The 24,010-nt window shown below is 43.7% G+C and overlaps 1 protein-coding gene across 1 annotated transcript in view; it reads right to left on the reverse strand.

The window, feature by feature from the left end:
- Positions 1-14,263: 14,263 nt before the first annotated feature.
- LOC132570380 (ephrin type-B receptor 5) overlaps positions 14,264-24,010 on the reverse strand; it is a 245,887-nt gene continuing 236,140 nt past the window's right edge. The window contains exons 16-17 of the mRNA XM_060236947.1: positions 19,986-20,141; positions 14,264-15,328 (exon numbers count right to left, since the gene is read on the reverse strand). Coding sequence (XP_060092930.1) covers positions 15,220-15,328; positions 19,986-20,141 — 265 coding nt within the window. The 3' untranslated portion in view covers positions 14,264-15,219. The remainder of the gene's footprint in view (positions 15,329-19,985; positions 20,142-24,010) is intronic.

Genomic DNA, 24,010 nt, shown 5'->3' on the forward strand with positions numbered 1-24,010 from the left:
CCCTGGGCCACATGTTTGACACCCCTGCATAAAGTCTACCCTCCAAAGCAGCCATTGTTTTCAGGGGAACTGACCTCTGTAATCTGTAGATGAGCTGTAATTCCAGGGGAATCCTCAGGTCCCATCAGAAGGCTGGCAGCCCTATTAGTCAGTTAGTCAGTCAAGTTAGAATACATACCCCCTCCTGTCCATAACTGAAGCTTAACTAAGGCTGACCTAAAAAAAAGAAGTGATTCCGAAGAGCACTGTTGACTCTGACCCACCACCAGAGGAGATTCACAAGTGTATTAGACAGTGCAGTAAAAGCAGGATAATGTTTACACAAATCATTGCCAGTTTGGTGTAGTGGTTAAGTGTGCGGACTCTTATTTGGGAGAACCGGGTTTGATTCCCCACTCCTTCACTTGCACCTGCTAGCATGGCCTTGGGTCAGCCATAGCCCTGGCAGAGGTTGTCCTTGAAAGGGCAGCTGCTGTGAGAGCCCTCTCCAGCCCCACCCACCTCACAGGGTGTCTGTTGTGGGGGAGGAAGGTAAAGGAGATTGTGAGCTGCTCTGAGACTCTTTGGAGTGGAGGGCGGGATATAAATCCAATATCTTCTTCTTCTAGACTACAGTCCTGCCATCCTCCTGCTTCACAAGCTGGAAAGGTATCCAAATAAACTGGACAAGCAGACACCAAAGGCACATCATCTGTCTGAACATGGATCCATGCCAGCATCTAACTCTGAGCAAATCTGGGCAATTTTGTCTGCAAAGTATGTAGCTAATTGATCACAGTGGGCCATCGTGCACTCAGAGTCCAGTATCTGGGGCTATGATGTAAGAGTCCCAAAGAACCACAAGGAACAGCTCTGCTGGATGATTGTGGGCAGACACAATGGTGATGGAGAAATATTGCCTGTTTGCTTCCATCAACTCTAATATGGGCTCTCTGCCATGTTTGGTTAGCCTTGTTTCGAGGTTCCCACCAGTGACTTCCAAGCTGTTATCCCTCTCAATTCATCTCCACCAATTCCACTGGAAACCAGGGAGACTGCTGGGCTCTGTTTTGGGGGAGAGGGGGTTTGGAGGCAATTGTGTCAACAGCCTGGGCCATTTTCCTATGCCAGAGAGTGGTCAGAGCCTCAACTGAATCATCAGCAATCCCTGAGCACAGACAGGAAGCTATCAGGACCCATCAAGCACTTGGGGCAGACTATCTTAATTGGTCAACCATTCCTATGGAGGGAAGAGGAAGCAGTCAGTCTAAGTTCTATCAGGTTATGATCTGTCCATGACAAGAGAGGAAGTTTTAACTGCCCCACCTCCAGATCACTCTCCCCACTAGCAGAGTAGGCCAAATCTAGTGCACACCACAAGCCCTAGGACACGTGGCGCCCCAGGCAGGCTCCCTGCCACCGCGCCCTCCCCCCACCACTCCCCTGCTGGAACCAGAAGGAAGGGGGAGTGAAGCCTCCAATGTGTTCTTCAAAGAAGGAGCAGATGCCAGCCATGTCGAAGCTAGTAGGACCGAGGCGCAGCACACTGTGATCGCGCAGGGGGCATGGGCGAATCACAAGGGAAGGGAGGGGCAGTGGCAGCAGCGAGGGGAGGCAGGTGGGCAAACTAGGCATTTGTCATGGACACCGAGGGGAGTCCAATTCGGCGCCCCTCACAGCACCCTAGGCAAGCGCCTAGTTTGCCTAGTGGGCTAGCCGGCCCTGCTAGTGTGTCCCCTGTTATATGTGTGGAGCCAGAAAATTACTTGGGAAAAGCCCAGGACCACCAGTTTAGGGTCTCCATCAGCATATTCAAGATCAGCTCAGCTAGAGAAATGGTTGGGCAGCAGGGTTCATAATATACCTACCCCCTGTCCCAGTCACCCACCATGATAGGATCTTGCCAGTATTTCAAAGTTGAATTTCCATCGTATGTGTCCACAATTTGGATCATAAAGCATCAGGGAAGTGAGAAGGAGGCTTATCCTTCCATTCTGATATGGTGCAGCTCATCAAAACTGGCTTCTCATGCTGATATTAGTCCTGGAACGAGGAAAATGGACAGCCCCCCCTTTTTTTCCTGGCCAGGCCTCAGTGGAACTTAAAAATCACTGGGATGAGTCATTCACAAGTCTTGGCTATTCGTTAAGGTTGTGATGAAACATATGGATGGAGAGGTACTGAACACTGACTGTGGATCATCATCTGTGATTTGAATTTAGTGTGAATGTCAATAACATTGCTCCAAGGAAGGTGTACATCTTGCCTCTGTGGTGTTTTTAATAGCATCAATCATACCCTCTTTTCAGAAATCTTATCTCTGTCCTACAGGTAAGCCCAGGCTGGTGGATGACTTCATCACAAGGACTGGAGTCATAATGGTTTTGAGTCTGGAAGAAAGAGGAGTGACTTGGGGTCCCTAATCTGGGACTTTTCCGCATTCTTATTTTCCTCACTTGTAAATTCCTGTTTCTTCTGTGGCGGGGTGGGGGGGGGAGGAGGGGGGGGTCTGTTCTGCATGTGTTTTCCTCCCTCTAGTGGTCAATTTCATATTACTAACCTTGGTGTCAAGGCAAAGAAAAATGCATAATGATGCAAACGGTGGCCAGTGATTTATATGGTAGTGGTACACGTGTTTTTCCTTCTCTCACTGGTGCTGAAAAATAATTCCCTAACCTTTCCCTATGTTGGTCTTATGGGGATTGTTATTTCCAGCTTTTTAAGAAGTCTCCTTCTGGCATAGTCATGTAATCTTTCTGTCGTTATCTTTCTGTGCTACCAGCCCAAGTTTGCTACCAGTCTTAATAATGTGTAATATTTGTTCATGTTTTGTAGCTCTTATGTTAAGTTTGGCCACCCCTGCTATAGACCACTAGAGAAAGCAAAACATGTATAGAGCAGAGCAGGGTGGAGGCGGGGGAGGAACGACCCACAGAAAAAGGAATCTTCAAGCTAGGAAAAGGAGAATGGGCAAAAGCTGCTGGATGTGCACCAGTTTTCTGACTAAAAAATATCAGTGGTTGAGTGCCTACCCAAAGGAGGTAAAGCAAGATCATTTATAGGTAAGGCTCTGGAAACCTGGGCTGGTAGCAGCTCCCTTAATCAGGAAGAGCTGAAGGGGTGGGAAAATGGCAGTTGGAGAAACTGGACAGGAATCCGAGAGGGAAAGAAGCTGTTAGCTTAAGAGACAGAAGAAAAGGGCAGAAATAAGCTTGTCCTTTGATACATTATTGAAGTATTTTGGGATAATATCCTTTCTAGGGACGTAAGCAGGGGAGCCCTGGTTTCAGGGACTCCTCTCTGTGTGGACCAGGTGGCTGCTGAGGGAAACCCCTCTCCTAAACAGAGACATAACATGGGGACACTCTGGTGTTTTGACAAACTCTTATGGTTTTGAGGACAAACCCCCCCTATACCAGAGTGTCCCCACCTGACATCACTTCTGGCTGGTGTCTTGCAATGGGAACATTGTATGACATCCTTGCCCAAGCCCCAGAATGCCCCCCAGATGGGTATGGAGACCTGGCAACCCTAGACATCTTAGTGGATTACAGTAACATTATAGAAACGCTTTTAATGTCACCTTTCCTTCCATCATAAAGCCCCCAAGCTGGTAAACAATCAAAAAACATTAAAAACCAGTTTTAAAACAATATACAAAACCAGTTAAAAATAACAATTGAACTAAACACATAAACAGGAAGGAGGGACAGTGGAGGAACACCAAACCAACCAGAAAAATCTTCCTTCACCTGTTGGCAGAAGGCAACCTAACTTTACTTCTGGGTCTTTCATCCATGAAGACCCCATGTCTTTAATTTTTGTAGCAAAAGGAGAAAAGAGCCAGCATGGTGTAGTGGTTAACAGTGGCAGATTCTAATCTGGAGAATCAGGTTTGATTCACCTAGGACTTTTTCTTTGTAGCAGGAACTCTTTGCATATTAGGCCACACCCCCTGATATAGCCAATCCTCCTGGAGTTTACGGTAGGTCCTGTACTAAGAGCCCTGTAAGGTCTTGGAGGATTGGCTATATCGGGGGGGGGGGGGTCTAATATGTAAAGGAGTTCCTGCTAAAAAAAAAGCCCTGGCCACTCCTCCACATGAAGCCTCCTGGGTAATCTTGAGGCAGTCACCATTCTCTCAGAACTCTCTCAGCCCCACTTACTTCACAGGGTGCTTGTTGTGGGGAGAGGAAGGGAAGGCAATTGTAAGCTGCTTTGAGACTCCTTACGGTAGAAAAAGGTGGGCTATAAAAACATCATCATCATCATCACCGCCACCACCACCTCCTTCTCTTTCATTTATGTATGTTTTCTTAAGTCACACATCAAGGATAATTGTATCAGATACCTTCTATCAGAGCAGCTGTTACTTTAACCTGTCCTGCACTCTTACACGGAAGCTGGCAATGGGAAAGAACACGCCAGAAAATATTTCTTTCAAAGTAACTCTGGCAGCAGCTCAACTCAGGAACTTCTGACCTGAACAGATGGCAGGAATGCAGGACGCAAGCTCTTAACAATTTCTAGTCAGTGGATACCAGAGGCAAGGAAAAGAACATCTTTTTGTTGTACATCTCAAGGATCATTCATAAGTATGAAGTGAGAAGCAGAAACCTTGGCGTGGAAGGTTGACACCTTGAAGACAGCAGGAAGGCACCAGTGTAGGATTCTCTGATAGTCCCCTGTATAACTCACACCTTCTGGCTTGTACAATGACCTAAGTTTACAAGATAAAAATGATCAAAAACTTCTTTGTGTTTCACTTCCAAATGCAGTTCTGGACAGACTAATTCAGTGCAAAAAAGGGTCCCGTTTTCTTATCTCCTGGGTGCCATCAAGCCTAAACTTAACACCTGCCCCAGGTGGTCATCTCATGAATATTCAAGTACCCTGCCTTTCATAGGTTATCCCAGGTAGCCAATAACAGCTTAGATTCTGACCTATGCCCCAGTAGGATCTCAGGCCTCACACTTAAGGATTTTTTCTAGCTCCTTTATGGGCACCCTTCCTAGTCTCAATCTCCTTGTGATTTTTTTGGTTGTAGTCTCCCTTTTGATGATGGAGCACAGGAACCCCGGCCGACAGTTTATTAAATTCAACTCTGGGAAAGGATTTATATTTGGGAACACTCAAAAGACATAAGCAATGGGATCAAATCCAAATTTTTGCAGGGAAGTTCGATTTCTTCTACGGGGGTTGGAAGCATGCAAGAAAGGTGCCTCCAGAAGTGTGTTTTGAAAGGGATGCCTGGTCTACAAGGCATTTGTTAAAAAGAGAGCAGGAGGCTTACACATCCGTTGAGGCCTCATAATGGCGCTCAAAATGGGCAACCATCTTGAATGTGCGGATTGTACGTGTGGCTCAATTATACAGCATCTTTTCTCAAAAGGTTTCCTGAAAACTAAGTATCTTCCCCTCACCTGGCGAAACCTGTGATCAGAAGAATCAGTAGAAACCCACCCTTGCACTGTGAAAGATTCTTCTCAGCGGCACTGAGGTATCGCCCTAGTTTCCCTTCTGTATTATCCTTGCCTTTGGGCCTCTCAAGAACCTTGTGGAAATGCTGTTTTTTTGCCCAGTCCTTGAACACTTGAAATCCAAATTTATAGTGTGACTTCATGCAACCTTGCCATTAATTCCCAAAGTGTTGTAGACAAACATGAGCGCGCACACACTGTTAAGTCCGTGTCTGTGAAACCATCATGGGTAAAGGACAGAACCCAGAGGAAGTTTGGTTCTAAGTTCACGTGGGCCTGAGATCGAATCTTTGCTCTAAGACTGTTTTTACAAGACATGTTTGTAGGCGCAAAATGCCGTATTGATACCTTCAAACTATGCTTTTAAATAATGGCCTATGTTGTCTAGTAGAGGAGTCCCCAGTGTGGTCTCTGTGAGCGCCACAGTGCCTACCAACAGCTTACCTGGTGGTCACCACCTGTTTTTAGAAAGTGGGTAGAGCTCTTGCCCAGGTCATCTTTTCAGAAGGTGGGCTCTTGCCCAGTTCAGCTTCTAATAGGTCATTAGAGATCCAATTGGCTGTGCAGATTAAAATAATGGTGTTTCGGTTGCAGCTGCCACCAATGTCGATTTTATTTTCTCTACCACTCTTCCTTCTCAGTGTTATTTTTTTAAATTACCCCTCTTCTTCACTGCACTTGGGCTTCCTCTGGGTGCATATAGGGCTCTGCCTCCCATGGCAGCCATTTTGAGGTTGTGCCCACTACCCTGTGTCAGAATTCCAAAGTGCTCCACACAACTCAAAAAGTTTGGGAAACTCTACTCTAGTACATTACATATTGCAGCCTCCAGCAACAAAGCATCAAGCAGGGTGTTGGAAAGTGCTAATGTGCACCATTCAGACCATCAAGTTTATATAGATCAGGGGTGTCAAAAGTGCAGCCCGAGGGCTGGGTCAGGCCCCTGGAGGGCTCGTATCAGCCCCCCCCCCCAAGCAACTCACTGTTATATGCTTCCTTCTCTCTTTCTTGCATCCTTCTGCATCACAGCTTGCTTTGCTGGGCTTGCTGAATTGCACAGGAGCTACAGAGCCAAGCCTCTATTTTCTCCATTGGCTGACCAGCACATGTACAAAAGCTAGCAATGCCCTGCCATTTCATGTTTTCCCCTGGGTCTTAGGCCCAAAGCATTGAACATGAGATTTCTGAAATGAATGTCAATAAATCAAAAGTAGGTTTGCAACTGACACACGCACACCTGAACAGCATACTTGAGATTGCTAAAGCACAGATGTCTCTAGATTTTGATGCAATAATTCAGAGCAAAAGGTGTCAGTTATCAGAAACTGTTAAATAGACAAAATATTGCAGGAGTGCTAATCTTCTAAGTTTTTTTTTTAAATCTTCAATTGTGTTTGTCTGTGTCTTTTATAAAATTTATCTCTCTGCTACCTGGCATTACATTTTATGACACACACGGCTCAGCCCGACAAGGTCTCATTTATGTCTAGGGTTGCCAATCTCCAGGTGGGGGCAGGGGATCCCCCAGTTTGGAGGCCCTCCTCCCACTAAGGGTCATCAGAAAGCGGGTGGGGGGAATGGCTGCTGGGCACTCCATTATTCTCTATGGAGACCAATTCCCTTAGGGTATAATCGAAAATTGATCTGTAGGTATCTGGGTCTCTGGAGGGGCTGTTTGGAGGTAGAGGCACCCAATTTTCAGCATAGCATGTGATGACTCTCCTCAAAACACTCTCCAAGTTTCAAAAAGATTGGACTGGGGGTCCAATTCTGTGAGCCCCAAAAGAAGGTACCCCTGTCCTTCATTATTCCAAATGGAGGGAGGCATTTAAAAGGAGCATGGTCCCTTTAAATGTGATGGCCAGAACTCTCTTCAGAGTCCAGTCCTGCTTGTCATACCCTTGCTGCTGGCTCTACCCCCAAAGTCCCCAGATATTTCTTGAATCAGACTTGGCAACCCTATTTATGTCAGATCTGGCCCTCACAACAAATGAGTCTGACCCCCTGTTCTAGATATTCCTGAGACCAACAGACCTTATGCAAGTCCTCTGTCAAACCTGAACAGATAAGTAACTGAGCCCCACAAACATACAAGTGGAGCGCTGAGTGTGTGGTCCTCCCTCTCACAGCAAAGTTTTGCACATATGGTGGTGATGGTGGGGAAGTCCAATTAATAGAAAATATCAGTATTCATTATCTGGGGCCCATGCGGGTCAATGTATAAAAAACAGTTTCATGAAAGAGATGCTGCTCAAAATTGAAAAAAAGCTTCTTTCCTGCTTTACCAGTTGCACTACAGCCATACATTCAAACCCACACTTTGCATAAGAGATGCGCATACATCATGCGACCTGATTTGTAAATGACTTTCCGCTGCACAAATGCTGGGAATTCGCAGCATAGCAGTAGATCAGTATCAAAACCCTGCTCTAATGAGTCTCCCAGATTCCACGTTACGTCTTGTGCCAATGGTCTTGGGATACCGTTCTGGTATGGGGGGGGGGGGGACACTGCAGGATTTCTATCTGACAAAGGGAGCTTTGACTGTCAAAAACATATACCCCTAAAATCCCATTGGTCTCTAAGTTGGGGAGGGATGGTGGCTCAGTGGTAGAGCATCTGCTTGCGGATGCAGAGAAAGCTTTTGATAATTTAAATTGGGACTTTATGTTTGCGGTGATGGAGAAAATTGAGATTGGGAGAGTATTTTATCAGAATGTTAAGAGCAGTATACACTGAACAATGGGCAAGACATTGCGTTAATACAGATTTAATGGAGCATATGATGATCAGCAAAGGAACAAGACAAGGTTGCCCTCTATCTCCGTTGTTGTTTATAATGACTTTAGAAATTTTGCTGATGCAAATTCAGGAGGATAAAGAGATAGAGGGACTGAAATTGAAGGGATTTTCCTATAAATATAGAGCATATAGGGCTGGGTGAGTGGGCGTCAACGTGGCAGATGAGGTTCAATGTGGCCAAGTGCAAAGTAATGCACATTGGGGCCAAGAATCCCAGCTACAAATACAAGTTGATGGGGTGTGAACTGGCAGAGACTGACCAAGAGAGAGATCTTGGGGGCGTGGTAGATAACTCACTGAAAATGTCAAGACAGTGTGCGATTGCAATAAAAAAGGCCAACGCCATGCTGGGTATTATTAGGAAGGGAATTGAAAACAAATTAGCCAGTATCATAATGCCTCTTTATAAATCGATGGTGCGGTCTCATTTGGAATACTGTGTGCAGTTCTGGTCACTGCACCTCAAAAAGGATATTATAGCATTGGAAAAAGTGCAGAAAAGGGCAACTAGAATGATTACAGGCTTGGAACACTTTCCCTATGAAGAAAGGTTAAAACACTTGGGGCTCTTTAGCTTGGAGAAACGTCGACTGCGGGGTGACATGATAGAGGTTTACAAGATTATGCATGGGATGGAGAAGGTAGAGAAAGAAGTACTTTTCTCCCTTTCTCACAATACAAGAACTCGTGGGCATTCAATGAAATTGCTGAGCAGTCGGGTTAGAACGGATAAAAGGAGGTACTTCTTCACCCAAAGGGTGATTAACATGTGGAATTCACTGCCACAGGAGGTGGTGGCAGCTACAGGCATAACCAGCTTCAAGAGTAAAATACAAGAATATGGAGAACTGGCTGGATTTTATATAAACAAAGAGAAATCAAAAATTTTGTGTAAAAATATGAGAATTGAAAAACAGAAAGAATTACAGAGCTTAACTGAGTGTGAAGTTACGACTAAAGTAAAATATTTAGGTGTGGAAATTACCACAAAAAATATGGACTTATATAAAAATAATTATGAAAAGTTATGGCATAAAATGGAAGATATGTTAAAATGGAATAGACTCAATCTGTCGTTATTGGGAAGAATAGCCGCAATAAAAATGAATATTCTACTGAGAATAATGTATTTGTTTCAAACAATTCCAATTGTGAAGGATAATAAGCAATTTATTAAATGGCAAAGGAAAATTTCGGAATTTGTGTGGGCTGGGAAGAAACCAAGAATTAAAATGAAAGTGTTAACAGATGCTAAAGAAAGAGGTGGATTTTAACTACCAGATTTAAAACTATACTATGAGGTGGTGTGCTTGGTATGGATAAAAGAGTGGATAACTCTGTTAAATAAAAAACTTTTAGCATTAGAAGGACATGGAAACAAATTTGGGTGGCACGCATATATGTATTATGGTAAAAGTAAAATGGACGGCTTTTTCTCTCACCATTATATAAGGAGGAATCTGTTAAATACATGGGTAAAATACAAAAAATACGGAGATGAGAGAAAGCCGTTGTGGATAGTGCCAACGGAAGTAATAAAAATATATGCTGAAGGTGAAGGAAAGTGGCTATCATATGGTCAAATATTGAAAATTCAAGGTGGTAAAATCGAACTAAAGATGGAAGAATTAAGTAACAAATATGATTGGTTTCAAATTCAACAAATTAAGAACCTGGTGGAAAGCAACATTAAAAGTGAAGGAATAAGAAAAGAGCAAATTGAATTGGAAAAAGTTCTGCTTGGAGATAATGAAAAGTTGATTTCAAAACTATATAAACTATTACTGAAATGGTCTAGTGAAGATGAAGTAGTAAAATCTCAAATGATAAAATGGGCAATTAATGTTAATAAAGAAATACAGATGGAAACATGGAAATACTTGTGGAAGAATATGAAAATTTCAACATGTTATAGTATCAAAGAAAACTGTTATAAAATGATGTACAGGTGGTATATGACTCCTAAAAAGCTAGCAAAAATGAACAATAAAATGCCAGATAGATTTTGGAAATGTAAAAAGCATGAAGGTTCTTTCTTCACAAGTCCATATGTGGTGGACTTGTGAAAGAGCGAAACAGTTTTGGCAAATGATTCAACAAGAAATTTCTAAAATCTTGGGATATGAATTTAAGAGAACTCCAGAGACTTTCCTATTGGGATTACAAATGGAGAAATTTCCAAAAGAAGATAGAACTGTAATTTGGTACTTGCTTTCAGCTGCTAGGACATTATATGTGCAGTTATGGAAGCAAGATAAAATACCAGAAAAATGGGACTGGATTGTAAAAGTTATGCCATGGAGTGAAATAGATAAACTTACAAGAATCTTGAAAGACTATGATTTAGAGGGATTTAAAATGGATTGGGATAAATTCAGTAGAAAAAGAATGGAAAGTAAAAGGACATTGGGTGATTTTTGAGAATACCACTTAGGTTTTTAGAAGAAGAAAGAAGATGAACTATAATAACTGGGTGGAACTTTATAAAGTATAAGAAATGTGTTTTTTTATTTCTCTGCAAAATGAGATTATATATATATTCTTTTTTTCTTATTATTAAGATTCTTTTAAAGATACCTTTTGATATTAAAATTTTAGGCATTTGGCACCGGCGGAAGTCAAGATTTGGGGGGAGGGGAGGAGGGGAAAGTGTAATGTATGGGGAAGGTAGTAAGTGTTTATTAATATTTTATTAGTATTGGATATAATTACCATATATTACCAAATAAAATTGTTTAATCAGAAGCTTGGGACCCTGGAGAGCTGTTGCCAGTCTTGAGTAGACAATGCTGACTTTGATTGACCGAGGGTCTTATTCAATATAAGGCAGCTTCATATATTCATATGTTGCTACTGGGCTCAAAACTAGCTACAGTTTGGGGTATCTAAATGGTGGGGTTATTTATGTGCATTCTTGCTCTAATACTGATGCATTCTTGACTTAGAAGAGAGTCTTTTTGCTTGTGAACCTGCTGCAGCAGGTCATATCTTGGATGTAAGTTGTGAATGGATAGCTTTTCTGAAAATCCTTGTATCCAGAGCAGTAGTTCTTTACAGGCTTCACGCTGAGGACACTGAGTAGATCCGTGCTAAAACTGGCTGTATGAATTGCTAGATGGTGAGAGACAAGGATTTACCTCAGAATGGTCTTGGTGAGGAATCCCTGACAGTTTTCTCATGTGCTGCCCTAGTTTTTTCAGATCCACTTAAATTCCCACACATAGACATGGGCCTTCCTTTCCTTTTCTCTTCTCCTGAATATAGTTGTGATGTTTGGAAGGCTCTGAGCATGAACAAGAGTGAATTGTTAATAATAAACAGGGTTGCCTCTGAGAGAGCTACTGAATTGCAGTCCGTTGGGAGAAGCAAAGAGCAAATTGATGTGACAGATAGAGAAACAACTTTATCTAGCAAGGCTCAATTTGTATTCCTTAAGACCTTTTAGTATACCTGCTGGAACCCTGGTTCAGTGGGGTAAAAAAATGAAAGAAAAATCCTGGCCCCTAGGAAATCCCTAACAGTTTGGGGGCAACACACATGGGACAGAATTTTGGACAACTGTAAGTTATTTCTGAGGCCATTGCTGATGCCTCTTATAAGGACAATCACACTGCATCCATCCTGTGTATGATAAATCAAAAAGGGGTGTATGACAGAACACAGAAATGTACACAAACAACATAAAAGACAATGGGTGTGGTGTTCTGAACCAGTCAAGAACAGCTCTGGACTGGGAAAAGAGTCAAGACCTGAAGGGAATGGGGGCTTATGGGGTGGTGAAGTTAGTCAGAATACAGGTCTTAAGGGATGAGAGAGTTAGAGGATAGAAGTTATAAGGGAGAGAGAAAGCCCATTTCAAAAGCAGTGTGAATTAAAGAACAGTGGTGATATCAGATCTTTGGTTTCCCCTGACAGATATGTGAAGTAGTGCATTAGGCCAGCAGCATTTGCTGGATCTCATATTAACCTAAATTGCCTGAGAGTACCGTATTAAGTCAGAAGCAACCTGACAGCACTTAACACTCTCTCACACACTGTAGTTAAATGTTTTAAACCTTTCTGAGAAAATGTTTTTCTGTGGGCATGTACTGTGTGAAACCAAACATCTCACAATCCCTGGCTAATTTTTACTTCAGTTGTGCATTTAATGCTCAGCAAACACTGTTTACTTTAAAAAGCAAAGCATCTTGTTCCTGTCAGTATACCTCATTATCCCTCAGGTTTTCATCCTGGCTTCAGTAACCCAAATTCTATCCCCTCAAACTTTACACTTGGTGGGATGAGGTCTGGAAATCCTAGACGGGTGGGAAGTGGGAAATTGTGACAGAGAAAAGTCCTGTCAGATGGTGTTTAGTCATTTTCTTGGCCTGTTAAGCAAAGATTGTACTATGCTAACCATTTTCCTGCTGTGGCTCCAATAAGGGATGTTCATTTGTCACCAGTGGTTTTATGTGTGTGTGGGAAAAATCACTGGATTTTGGTTAGTTCTTTCCAGAACCATTTTTAAACTTGGTAAAAAGCTCTGCCTTTGAAATGGATCCAATAAAGAGATTAAAATATTTGGGGGCTTCCTGAAGTCACCGAGTCCCTTGGTTTAATATTCTCCGTTGCATAAAATGCTGAGGGAGTAACATGGTCTTTACTGCTGTCCCTAACTGAATCCAGAAAATGCCCTCTTAGTTAACATCCCCTCAATTAATTTTAATGTCACATGTGTGTGGTGCATGTGAACATGGAGAATGGGAAACTGGCTTCCAACAGGGAAGAAAGTATTAGAAAGGGTTTTAATGAAGCAGCCACCTCTGCAATGGCACCTCATAAAAGCTGCCTCTTCTCACACCAATAAAAAAGGAGACAGAGAGTTTAATCTCAAGCACCACATCAGACCTGGCCTTTTCTACAGACTTCTTCCTTCATTTTACAAACAAGAGCTGAAGCTAGAAACTAGAGATTTTCATAGGAAACAGGCAGGCCCTAGAAAGCTGGAGTATAACTATCTGCTACTGCTGAAGGTAAAACATAACCAGGTTAAAAGATGCTGAACCAGCAAGCAGTTGGAACTCCACTGCAGGATTGATTATATAGCAAACTGAGAGCTCCACCCTGTCATGTAGCCAGGGCTAGATCCCTCATCCTGCAAAGAACCAGAGCTACATTTTCTTCCTGAGAGAGGCTGGAGAGTGGAAGGCCCTGAATTACCAAATGATCACTCCTCCAGCTGCTCCATGATTTGGCTCTGGCCCTCTGTTAACTCCATTCCTGGGGGAGACTCTGGAAGTACAGGAAGTGGAGCGGTGCAGTCAGGGTTTTCATTGCCTGCTGGTTCTAAGTGAATTTGAACAGGAACCTGCTGTTGGGTGGGGGTCTTCTCCAGGAACTTCTGAAGTGCGCACAGCTCTGGGCAGAGGGGAAACCAGAGGGCTCTTTTGAGGAGATTTTTGAAGAGTCTTTGCCCCATGTGCAAGTGGGGGATAGGGCAAGCCTTGACAGAATGCTTCAACAGTTTTAAAAAGACCCCTTTCTCAATTTCAACCCCAAGTATTCAGAGAAAGCCTTATGTAATTTATGCAGGGCTTTTTTTTTTGTAGCAGGGACTCCTTTGCAGCCAATTCTCCAAGAGCTTACAATAGGCCCTGTAAGAAGAGCCCTATAAACTCTTGGAGGATTGGATACATCAGAGGTGTGTGGCCTAACATGCAAAGCAGCTCCTGCTACATAAAAAGCCCTGAATTTAGGCCTTCCCTCTTGCAATATCAACCTCATCTTGCTACAGCAATGCTGTTTCGGGAGATACACAGAGGCTTGTTTTTCCACACAGTATAATGTCAAAACTGCTGGTCTTCAAAGGGGATTATCTCTCAGATTTGAATATATGCTCAGTTTTATTTGTAAACCTGTTTGGATTAAACCGCCTGCAGTCTCCTAACTTTCAGAAGGTCAGTGCCACCCCCTCCCATGGAGATCTGTCTGATTTGAATAAGAAAGCCTTGTGCACGCTCGGATTTCTCCATCAAATGTTTTATTTCATTTCCTGTGGTTGGAATAGCCAGTCAGAAACTGCAAAAGAAGTAACCCTGGTGCTTTCAAAACAGACTTGGCGGTCCTTCACCGTGAGAAGCTCTCCATCCCTCTTGTCTGCCCACGGGGATTTGGATTCAAGATCCAGGAAATCTCCTTCCAAACCATGTTCAGAACTCAACTGACCTGACCCGTTGGCAGCCATTGGGGAAAACAATGTTACACTTACCTGTGCGCTTTCCTGATATCTAGAAAGCCACTGTCCCTCTGCCCTGATTGTGAGACCAAGAAAATACCTGTGTCCGTCCAAAATGTTCCAAGCAGCAACCCTTCCTTCCTAATCCACACCCCAGTTTGCTTCCTATTCTGCCACTCTTCCAAGCCCCCAAAGTCCACCGCTTGGAATCCAATGGAATCTGCCACAACCACTTGAATGGAGGGTGGCACTCGCTTCTCCCCTTTTTCCAAATTCCACCTCTGAACTCCAGCTAGGAATCTTTTGTCAACGCAGGCTGTCGGCATTCCTTGGAACAGTCTGGCCCGCTGCAGCTCAGGAGACAGCTTTGAGAGACTCCTGGCCCTACCTGCGGATCCATTGACATGTTTGCAAGGAGTAAGATGTTGGCATGAAAGGGGCAGGCCGCAGATTTCTATCTCCAAAGCTATCTTTCCAGCTCTACCCTGTGAAATAACTCCCACCCCCATTGTACAATTCCACCCAAGTCTAAATGCTGCAGGTTTTGTACTGTCTCAAGTTTCTTTAAAAAAAAAAATCCACGAAACCTCAAAGGCTCCGATCTGTGATTCAGCATGTAACAGTTCACGCACCCTCCCACGGGTGCTTGGCATTTCTGGCAGTTACTGCCCTGGTTCCCTTTTACAACAAAAGGTTCGTTTAATCTCCAGGTCCTTTAAGAGGCTTGGAAAAACGCTCCGTGTGTCAGACCTCGACAGGTTCGAGCTGATTGAGGTGAACCCGCATGAGCTGGATGCTGTTGAGGATCTTCTTCTGATGACCGACCAGGCTGATGCCGATGCGCTGGATGTCTCTGCAAGGAACAGGAAGAGGAAGAGCTTCAGTGGGGTCCTCGTCACCTGTACTGTCAACCGTGCTGATGTTTTTGCTTACTACCTGACTGCCTGATACAAAAGGCAGGCAGAGCTAAGGAGACTGCCACCAACATTCTTGCTGCTATGGGGGGAAAGAGCCCTATCTCATTGGAACTCAGAAGCTAAGCAGGATCAGCCTTGGTTAGTATTTGGATGGCAAGGAAGTTCAGGGATGCTACGCTGAGGCTGGCTACGGCAAACCACCCCTGAATGTCTCTTGCCTTGAAGACCCTATAGCTGTGATTTGATGGCACTTTTCACCACCGCCAATAAGTGTGAGGGAGGAAGAAAATACATTTAATAGAAGAAGAAAAAACACAGAGAGAGTCTAGGGACAGGAAGAGTTATGTGCTGAGCCAGGAAGCAAACAATGCCCCCACAGATAAGGGGAACAGTTCTCAGAGAGGTGTATACACCAGAGGTGCTCTTGGTGGGCAGGGCTCCAGAAAGGGCAGAAGAAGCAGCCTGACGTTTTAGGTATACATTTCAATTGCCCAAATCAAGAAGTAGCTGTAGGGCTCTGTTAAGTAATTGTTAGTTCTATGCATTTGAAATAAGCTGGAAACCTTAGCCAGCATAGCTGATCAACCAACTAAAGCTAAAGCTTTAACTGATTCAGTCAGAGTAATACGAGGGTCATAAAGGCATACTTAGGAAGGGAAGGCAGCATGGTATAGCCCAGGGGTGGCCAAATTTTCTTAATGTAAGAGCTACATAGAATAAACATCAGATGTTTGAGACTGCAAGACAAGAATGTCAGAGGAAGGAAGGAAGGAAGGAAGGAAGGAAGGAAGGAAGGAAGGAAGGAAGGAAGGAAGGAAGGAAGGAAGGAAGGAAGGAAGGAAGGAAGGTTGGGGAAGGAGGGAGAGAGAGGAGTAAAGAAAGCAACTTGGCTTGGAGAAGTGATTTAAAGAGACAGATGCCTTCTCCAAACCATCTGACATGGCTGTGGGGGCTTCAAGAACCACAGAATATGTGTGAAAGAGCCACATGTGGCTCCTGGGCTGCAGTTTGGCCACCCCTGGTATAGCCTAATCTCCACATTTCTTGTTAGCTAAACTGGGTCACTCCTTGGAAGGGAGACCACCAAGGAAGACTTCTGCAGAGGAAGGCTACAGCAAACCACCTCTACTTCTCACTCGCCTTGAAAGCCCCTTGCCGGGGTTGCCTTAAGTCAGCTGTGACTTGGCGGCACTTTACACACACATACAAAGACATACATATGTGAGGGAATTTTTAATTTTTTTCCAGTTCTGCTATGTTTCTGTAATAGGAAGTCAGAAATGAAAATAGGAAAGGTGTCCTCTCCATCTGAAAACTGGTGGTAACTTTTTTTTCATGAAAATGTTATTTCACCCTTTGGTATCTCCAGAGGGCACTACTCGATGATTTGAGAATGCATTTAAATCACTTAACCATTAAAGGCAGCTACTTAATCTGATACAATCCTGTTAACTGGAAGGCTGCCCCACATTCATTTGGCACATTGTGTATCTCTTGCCAAGATTTCGCCTCTAAGACATACTCCAAGCTTTAGAGGGGAAATGGCATTTTCACTGCCCGCCTCAGAATGTTTGAGTCAACTTACTGACTCCTGGCAACTAAACACTCCTCACAGATTGCTTGCGGGAGGTCAGAACCTATTCTTGAGTAGATCCTGCCTGTCAGAATTGGAAGGAAACGGAACTGAAGGAAAACTGAACAGATTGGATTGAAGACTGACTGGTATCTGTGATCTTTGCACACATTGTCTCCCGTTGATTTTGCCTCATGCTGGCCATGAAGAAAGCAATGGCACTGTCTAGTTACAACGTGTCACAAAATTGAACTGTTTTTGGAACTTGCTGCTTCATACTGCAAATAGGGGAAATAACATCCTTTTAAAAAAAAAAAACACCCTTCCTACACAAAGAAAACTTGTATGCCATGGAAACCCAGCATGTTCTACGCTAGCTTGACTTCTCTGTGGAAATACGTTTTCCTGTGCGGAACCAGTTACTCCCATAATCCCTTGGGTTTTGTCATTTTATTTGGGTTTCATTGGAAATGTTTTTAACTATTATTGTTAAGTGGCCTTGAACCACAAGGAACGGTGGAATAGAAATGTTTTAATAAATAACTAAATAAGACAGTCTGAAGTGGTACTGTCTAGAAATTGTTTTACGACATGCTGTGCTGTTTGCTTAGAAAGTCTTTGAGACATCACTTAATTCATCTTTCAGGCAGGGAGTCTCAAGAACCTCTTTATTCTTTATCCATTGCAATACTTTTATATTTTGAAAGGACTCTTTATACTTCAGTCATTTCACTGATCCCACTCTTCTATCAAGTAGCTTGAAGTGGCCTGCATGATTCCCACCCCTCACCGCCCCATGAAGACCCGACTTGGGTTTTGGATATATAAAAAGGCAGGTTTTCAGGTAACATGTGGTGGATATTATTTCATTTGTTCCCATCCTCAGTCTTCTCTGGGTGAACTCAACCCCATATGAAGTGATCAAACAGATTTCCTTTTTCTGTGAGCGAATGGTTTCTAGAGGAGTAAAACTGCCACACAGGAGATATTCTGTGCCAGTTTTTTTTTCAAGACCATCTCTCAGCCCAGCTGAGGTGTTCTAGGCATCTTATCCTCCTCTCCTGTTTTGGTTTTTAATCAGGAAAACATCCTGTCCACCCTAAACCATGCAGGAAACCTAAAGAAAAAGAGCAAATACCTTCTCTCTATTTTACTGAAAAGGGTTAAAGCCTTACGCAAAACAAGGAGTCTGGAAAATGTAAACAACTGCAACTAGAGCTTTTTTCCCCTGGGGGAATGTGGTGGAACAGAGTCCCGAAACCTCTTAATGGCAACAAAATTATCAAAAATTGTTTACAAGTTCATGAGGGGCACCCGTGTGTTTCTGCTTCATTTTCCTCTTGAGAGTTCCGGCACCTATTTTTCCAGAAAAAAAAAGCCCTAACTGCAACTCAGTTTCTGCTGAACATATGGCATGCAAAACAGTTATGCATAAAACAATGTATTTTAGTGACAGAGAATTATGAAGGTCTGGATTCAAGGCCACAGAATCCCAGGCTAGAATTTCCAAGGAGCTTTTAAATGAAGCTTCAGTTTGACACTTTAGCTCCCCTCAGCCTTGAAGGGCTAACAGAAGACCTAATCCTCAAGTGTAAATCTCTCTTGGACACCACACGTTTACCAGCCTGTTTCTGTTGAAGACACACTCTGAATCCAACACAAACCCTGAGTAAAAGGTTCCCTGACATTCTATCTAGCTGTTTAACCCTGTGTGAAGTAAAAATGGCTGTTTTCCTGCTTTTTGCTCTTTCCTCCCATCTGCTCTGTCAAGTTTCCAAGTCCCCTGATGGTCTGATACCAGCTCACTGAGTATTCCCCATCAGGTTTAAAACGAGATTGGTAGCTTTCAAGAAATGGCTATGATTTGACCTGTCTGTAATATCCCCAACCCCATTTTGTCCTCCCAACAGCCTTGCAAGATAGGTTAAGTTGTGAGAAAGTGACTGACCAAAGAGCTTTTGTGGAGGAACTGTCTCACAAGCCCCATTCCTTCAGGCTTACGAGAGGCTGAAAAACCCGGCAGTCATTTGACGTTTCTGCCCAACAATAACATCCTTTTCTCTTTCTCCTAGAGGTACCCAAATCAAACTGGGTTGTAATCACAGTTGCCAACAAATCTGACAGTATCTCCTGCTAGATGGACTGGCACATCCAGCAGTCTCTATCTGCATTTCCACTGACAGGCTTTGCCTAGCAGCTGTATAAAATTTTTTGCCTCTGTGTGACACAGAGTGTTGGACTGGATGGGCCATTGGCCTGATCCAACATGGCTTCTCTTATGTTCTTATGTTCTTATCTCCAGTTTAACTTGTACTAGCTAGTTGTGACTGATCACACTTTTGCGCTATCATGCTTAAGGGATGGCAAGCTTACCCACTGCCCCTTTACCACTCTTTAAATAGAAAGACTGAATAGGTGTGTTGTGATTACAGAGATCAAGACTTGGAACAGTCAAAATACAAAAAAAAATTTAATAAACAAAAATTTAAAAAGAGTGTGTCCTGAGAATGTATAGTCTCTTACTGAACAGTCCATTCTGCCCTCCCCACTTCTGATCTTCCTGTCAGAACAGGAAGAGCAAAATATCTAGCCAACTGGCTGTCCAGGACTCTGTCTCATGAGGTGTGACATTCTAACAAAGTGTGAGATGGCAAATCCTTTGTTTTCCCCTTGCCTGCCATTTGCACAACTAAGAACTTGAGTGCTCTGTCCCTGGGAGGATGGATATGTCATTCCCATCATTTTCGGTACTCCCGTCTTCTCTGCCACCTACAGATTTGTAGAGGGGCTCCTGAAACGTGGATACAGTGCAAACCCAACTAGTGGATTATTGGAGTAAACTCCAACTACAGTGGAGGGCATTTCTCCCCAGTCAAGGTCTACAATATTAAAATATAACATGCCAATCAGATAAAGGAATGTGTTGGAAATTAATTTATCAATCACAAGGGAGAAATTCAGCTCCCTGTCAAGGTACGTTCAGCCGCAAACCGCCACATAACACGTGAAACGTCTCTTACTCTAAAGTCATGCGGGAGATGACGTCAAAGGTTGTCAGGCCAGCCTGGTCAAAGTTCTCCTTGTAGCGACCCATTTTAATGGCATCCAGCCACTCATGGGCATTGGTGAGGGATGGGAAATCGGGAGGCGAATTGCTCAGCAGGTGCTGGGACGGCCTACAAAGAAAGAAATGTTAAAAAGGCATATGAAACATTTTGCAGTCATGCAATCCATACCTGTCTTGAAGAACGTGGGAAGGAACAAGGCACTGTGCGTCCAACACTGCAGTGGTTATACACCAGGAAGCAACAACAGTGCACTACTTGTGTCTCTCAAGAGCCCCCTGAATGCTTTGGGGGTGCCTTCCCTTCACCCTTTACAAGTTTACAAAGTCAAATACAACCAGTACTGATGTCTTCTTGTGACCATTCATAGATTCCCTTCACTTTTGGTTGACACATGGACACACGCTTTGATTGGCCAAGGACACTATGGTTGTGTAGAACTATTTTCATTGAAGGGTATGGGCTCTACTATGTGTGCAGGCCTGATGGACATCAATACTTTATTATCTGGAGCTACATTATTTAGTTGATTCACATACAGCCTGCCTGATCTGGAACAGATGTCTTATACTTACATTTCTAGTGTTATTATTTAGACCACTGAAGAAGGCCCTCTGAGCTGAAATCCATTTGGTCTAGCGGTTATTTTGCGTAACCAATGTTTCGGCGTTAGTTACTGTATGTGCAACTTACATGTGTTGCTGCGTGCTTGTGGTTTTTACCTATGTTTTTAATCATCATCATCAGCCTTTATTGGCATATGTTTTTTATATATATCAGGGGTGGCCATACTTGCTTAAAGTTAGAGGCATATGAAATAAAGTTAAATGTTTGAGAGCTGCAAGACATGAACATCAGATGTTTGAGAGCCACAAGAAGGGAGGGAAGGAGGGAGGGAGGGAGGAAGGAAGGAAAGAAGGAAGGAAGGAAGGTAGATGGGGAGTTTACACTGTATCCACGTTTCAGGAGCCCCAAGCCTCTTGCTAGCTTGACTTGGAGAAGTAATTTAAAATGAGAAATGCCTTCTCCAAGGCAGCCAATGGGGCAGTGGAGGCTTCGAGAGCCACCCGTTATGTGTGAAAGAGCCACCTGCAGCTCCCAAGCTACATTTACAGCCAACCTATATTTACTGCACACTTTGTAATATACAGATGTATCTTATTCATTTATTTAGGTGCTCAAACTTCTAGGTTCCTGACCTTAAAGGGTATTCCAGATAAGAGACATTCAGAGGTGGCTTGTCATTGCCTGCCTCTGCACAGCAACCCTTGGTGGTCTCCCATCCAAATACTAGCCATGTCTGACTTGACTTAGCTTCTGAAATCTGATGAGATTGAGTTATCTTGGGTTATCCTGGTCAGGGCAGTGAGATAGCAAGTACCTGCTTTTCTTTAAGCCAGCAAATAGCCCTCCAACAGAGTGTATGGAAGCAGGGAAATAGTGGATGTGAAGGACAAGGTGGCAAGAAAAATGGTGCCACTGCGGACAGGAGGTTAAATAATGTGCAGTTGGCATGCCAACCTGCTTTGACTGTTGTCTTTTAGGAAAGATCATAGCCAGGGGTGGAATTCTAGCAGAAGCTCCTTTGCATATCAGGCTACACCCCCCCTGATGTAGCCAATCCTCCAAGAGGTTACAAGGCTCTTTTCTGTAAGCTCTTGGAGGATTGGCTACATCAGGAGGGTGTGGCTTAATATGCAAAGCAGCTCCTACTAGAATTCCACCCCTGATCATAACAAAGCAGGTTTGGGAAACACTGGAGGAAAGCAGGGGAAAAACCCAGAAAGAGCATGACTGTAGGAAGACACTGTGTGACTCCTCCAAAGAGCACTGCTCCACTTTGGCTCAAAATTTGGCTTCTGAACAGCCATGTGGTTACAGCCCAAGACTTCATAGTCAGAGAATCTCTGCTTGCTTCCACTCTTTCTGATATACATTTCCTCATCTTATAGTTTGGGGTTGCAGTGAAAGCTCTTTTTTCTGCATTTAGATTAGCATTTTAACAAACTGTATACATTCTCTGTGCGTGTACCCTCTCTGCAGTCTCAAAAACTGGTTATACCCATGGGAAAATTCTCCACGCTAGCAGGATACATTTCCGTCCTCCATTTGGAAGCCGTCTAATCCTGTCTAAATCTCTCCCTGGGGACCACCCTCTTTGCTGACACTGAACATCTGGGCTCTGCAAGGCTGAGAAAGGCAGATGTGAACACAGAAGTTTCCAAACAGAGCCTGCCGGCTTTTACCAAGGAGCATCTTGCTCTTTTCTCCAGGTCCCAAAGAAACTCCTGCAGCTTCCCTCCTCAGTTCTGTCCTAAACAGGGCCGGATCTAGGGAGGGGCCGAGGGGGGGTGCTTGCCCAGGGCGCCGACGTGTGCCAAATTCAGTATGGAGTCCATTGTATTCTATGGGACAATAAGATAGAATGGCCCATAAGGGGGTGTCATTTTTTAATTTTGCCCCCCCTGAAAAAAAAACATGTAGATCCGGTCCTGGCCGTAAAAGAGTGCTTACTCACTCATCCCACATATTTCTGCTCTCAGAAATTCTCTTTGCTTAACAAACTGAAAAAGTCCATCCGGGTCATGAGTATTTTGTGTGCTGCTGATGGGTGTGAGCTCAGAATTGCTTCCTCATGTGGCTTATGACAGCCAGTTGAGTGTACTGGTTAAGTGTGTGGACTCTTATCTGGGAGAACTGGGTTTGAGTCTCGACTTCTCCACTTACAGCTGCTGGAATGGCCTTGGGTCAGCCATAGCTCTCGCACAGCTGTCCTTGAAAAGGCAGCTTCTGTGACAGCTCTCTTAGCCCCACCTACCTCACAGGGTGTCTATTTTGGGGGAGGAGAGTAAAGGAAATTGGAAGCCACTCTGAGATTGAGAGTGAGGGGTGGGGTACAAATCCAGTATCATCTTCTTCTTATGAAGTTTGATCCTAGAAGTTCATGGTTCACAAACCCACCTGAGCCACAAAGTCAGTAGGCAGCTGCAAGCAAGTCTGTGTTTCCAAAAATCTCACCTCCCCCATTAGTAATATATGGTATAATCAAGGCTCCCCCATTAGTAATATATGGTATAATCAAGGCTGGAACTCCTTTGCATACTAGACCACACACCCCTGATGCTTACAGGGCTCTAGGAGGATTGGCTGCATCAGGGGAGCATGGCCTAATATGCAACGGAGTTCCAGTTACAAAAAAAGCCCTGGGTATAATGATGCCAGGCTGCCTTGCAAGGTTATTAACGCAATGTGTAAGCACTCAAAAAAATTTTCAGCCAAGGCTATGCATTACCAACAATTATTTTTTGTCCCCTCAAACCAGGGGTGGAATTCTCAGGAGCGCCCTTTGCATATTAGGCCACACCCCCCCGATGTAGCCAATCCTCCAGGAGCTTACAAGGCTCCTTTTTGGTAAGCTCTTGGTGGATTGGCTACATCAGGGGTGTGTGGCCTAATATGCAAAGGCGCTCCTGCTAGAATTCCACCCCTGCCTCAAATTACCGTTGAAAGGAAGGCTGCCTGATAAAGCCCATTCTCATCAGATCTCGGAAGCTGAGTCAGTACTTGGAAAGGTGACCAGTGTCCACGGCAAACTTCCTCTGCTTCTTGCTTGCTTTGAAAGCCCCTTGCTGGGATTGCTGTAGGTCAGTTGTGACTTGACAGCTCTTTACACACATACACAAACTATCCCGAAGTTAAGCATGGAAAAGAACAACATGTGTTTGATCAAGATTCAGGAAGTAGAGTACCAACTTGGCATGGTGCTTATGGGTCAAGAGATTTTCACCCTAGATGTTCCGTTTGGCAGTGACTACACTCATGATACTGCATGCTCCCTCCTCCATCTTAATCCACCTTGATCCTTAATTCCTTTCTAATTTCCTTAATTCTTTTCTAATTGCAGTTATTCCGAATTATTGGAAATTATCAACTCTTCCAAGCACAAAAGAGGACTGCACGATATATTTTTAACCATATAT

The sequence above is a fragment of the Heteronotia binoei genome, chromosome 4 (genome assembly GCF_032191835.1).
Source record: "Heteronotia binoei isolate CCM8104 ecotype False Entrance Well chromosome 4, APGP_CSIRO_Hbin_v1, whole genome shotgun sequence".
NCBI lineage: Eukaryota > Metazoa > Chordata > Lepidosauria > Squamata > Gekkonidae > Heteronotia > Heteronotia binoei.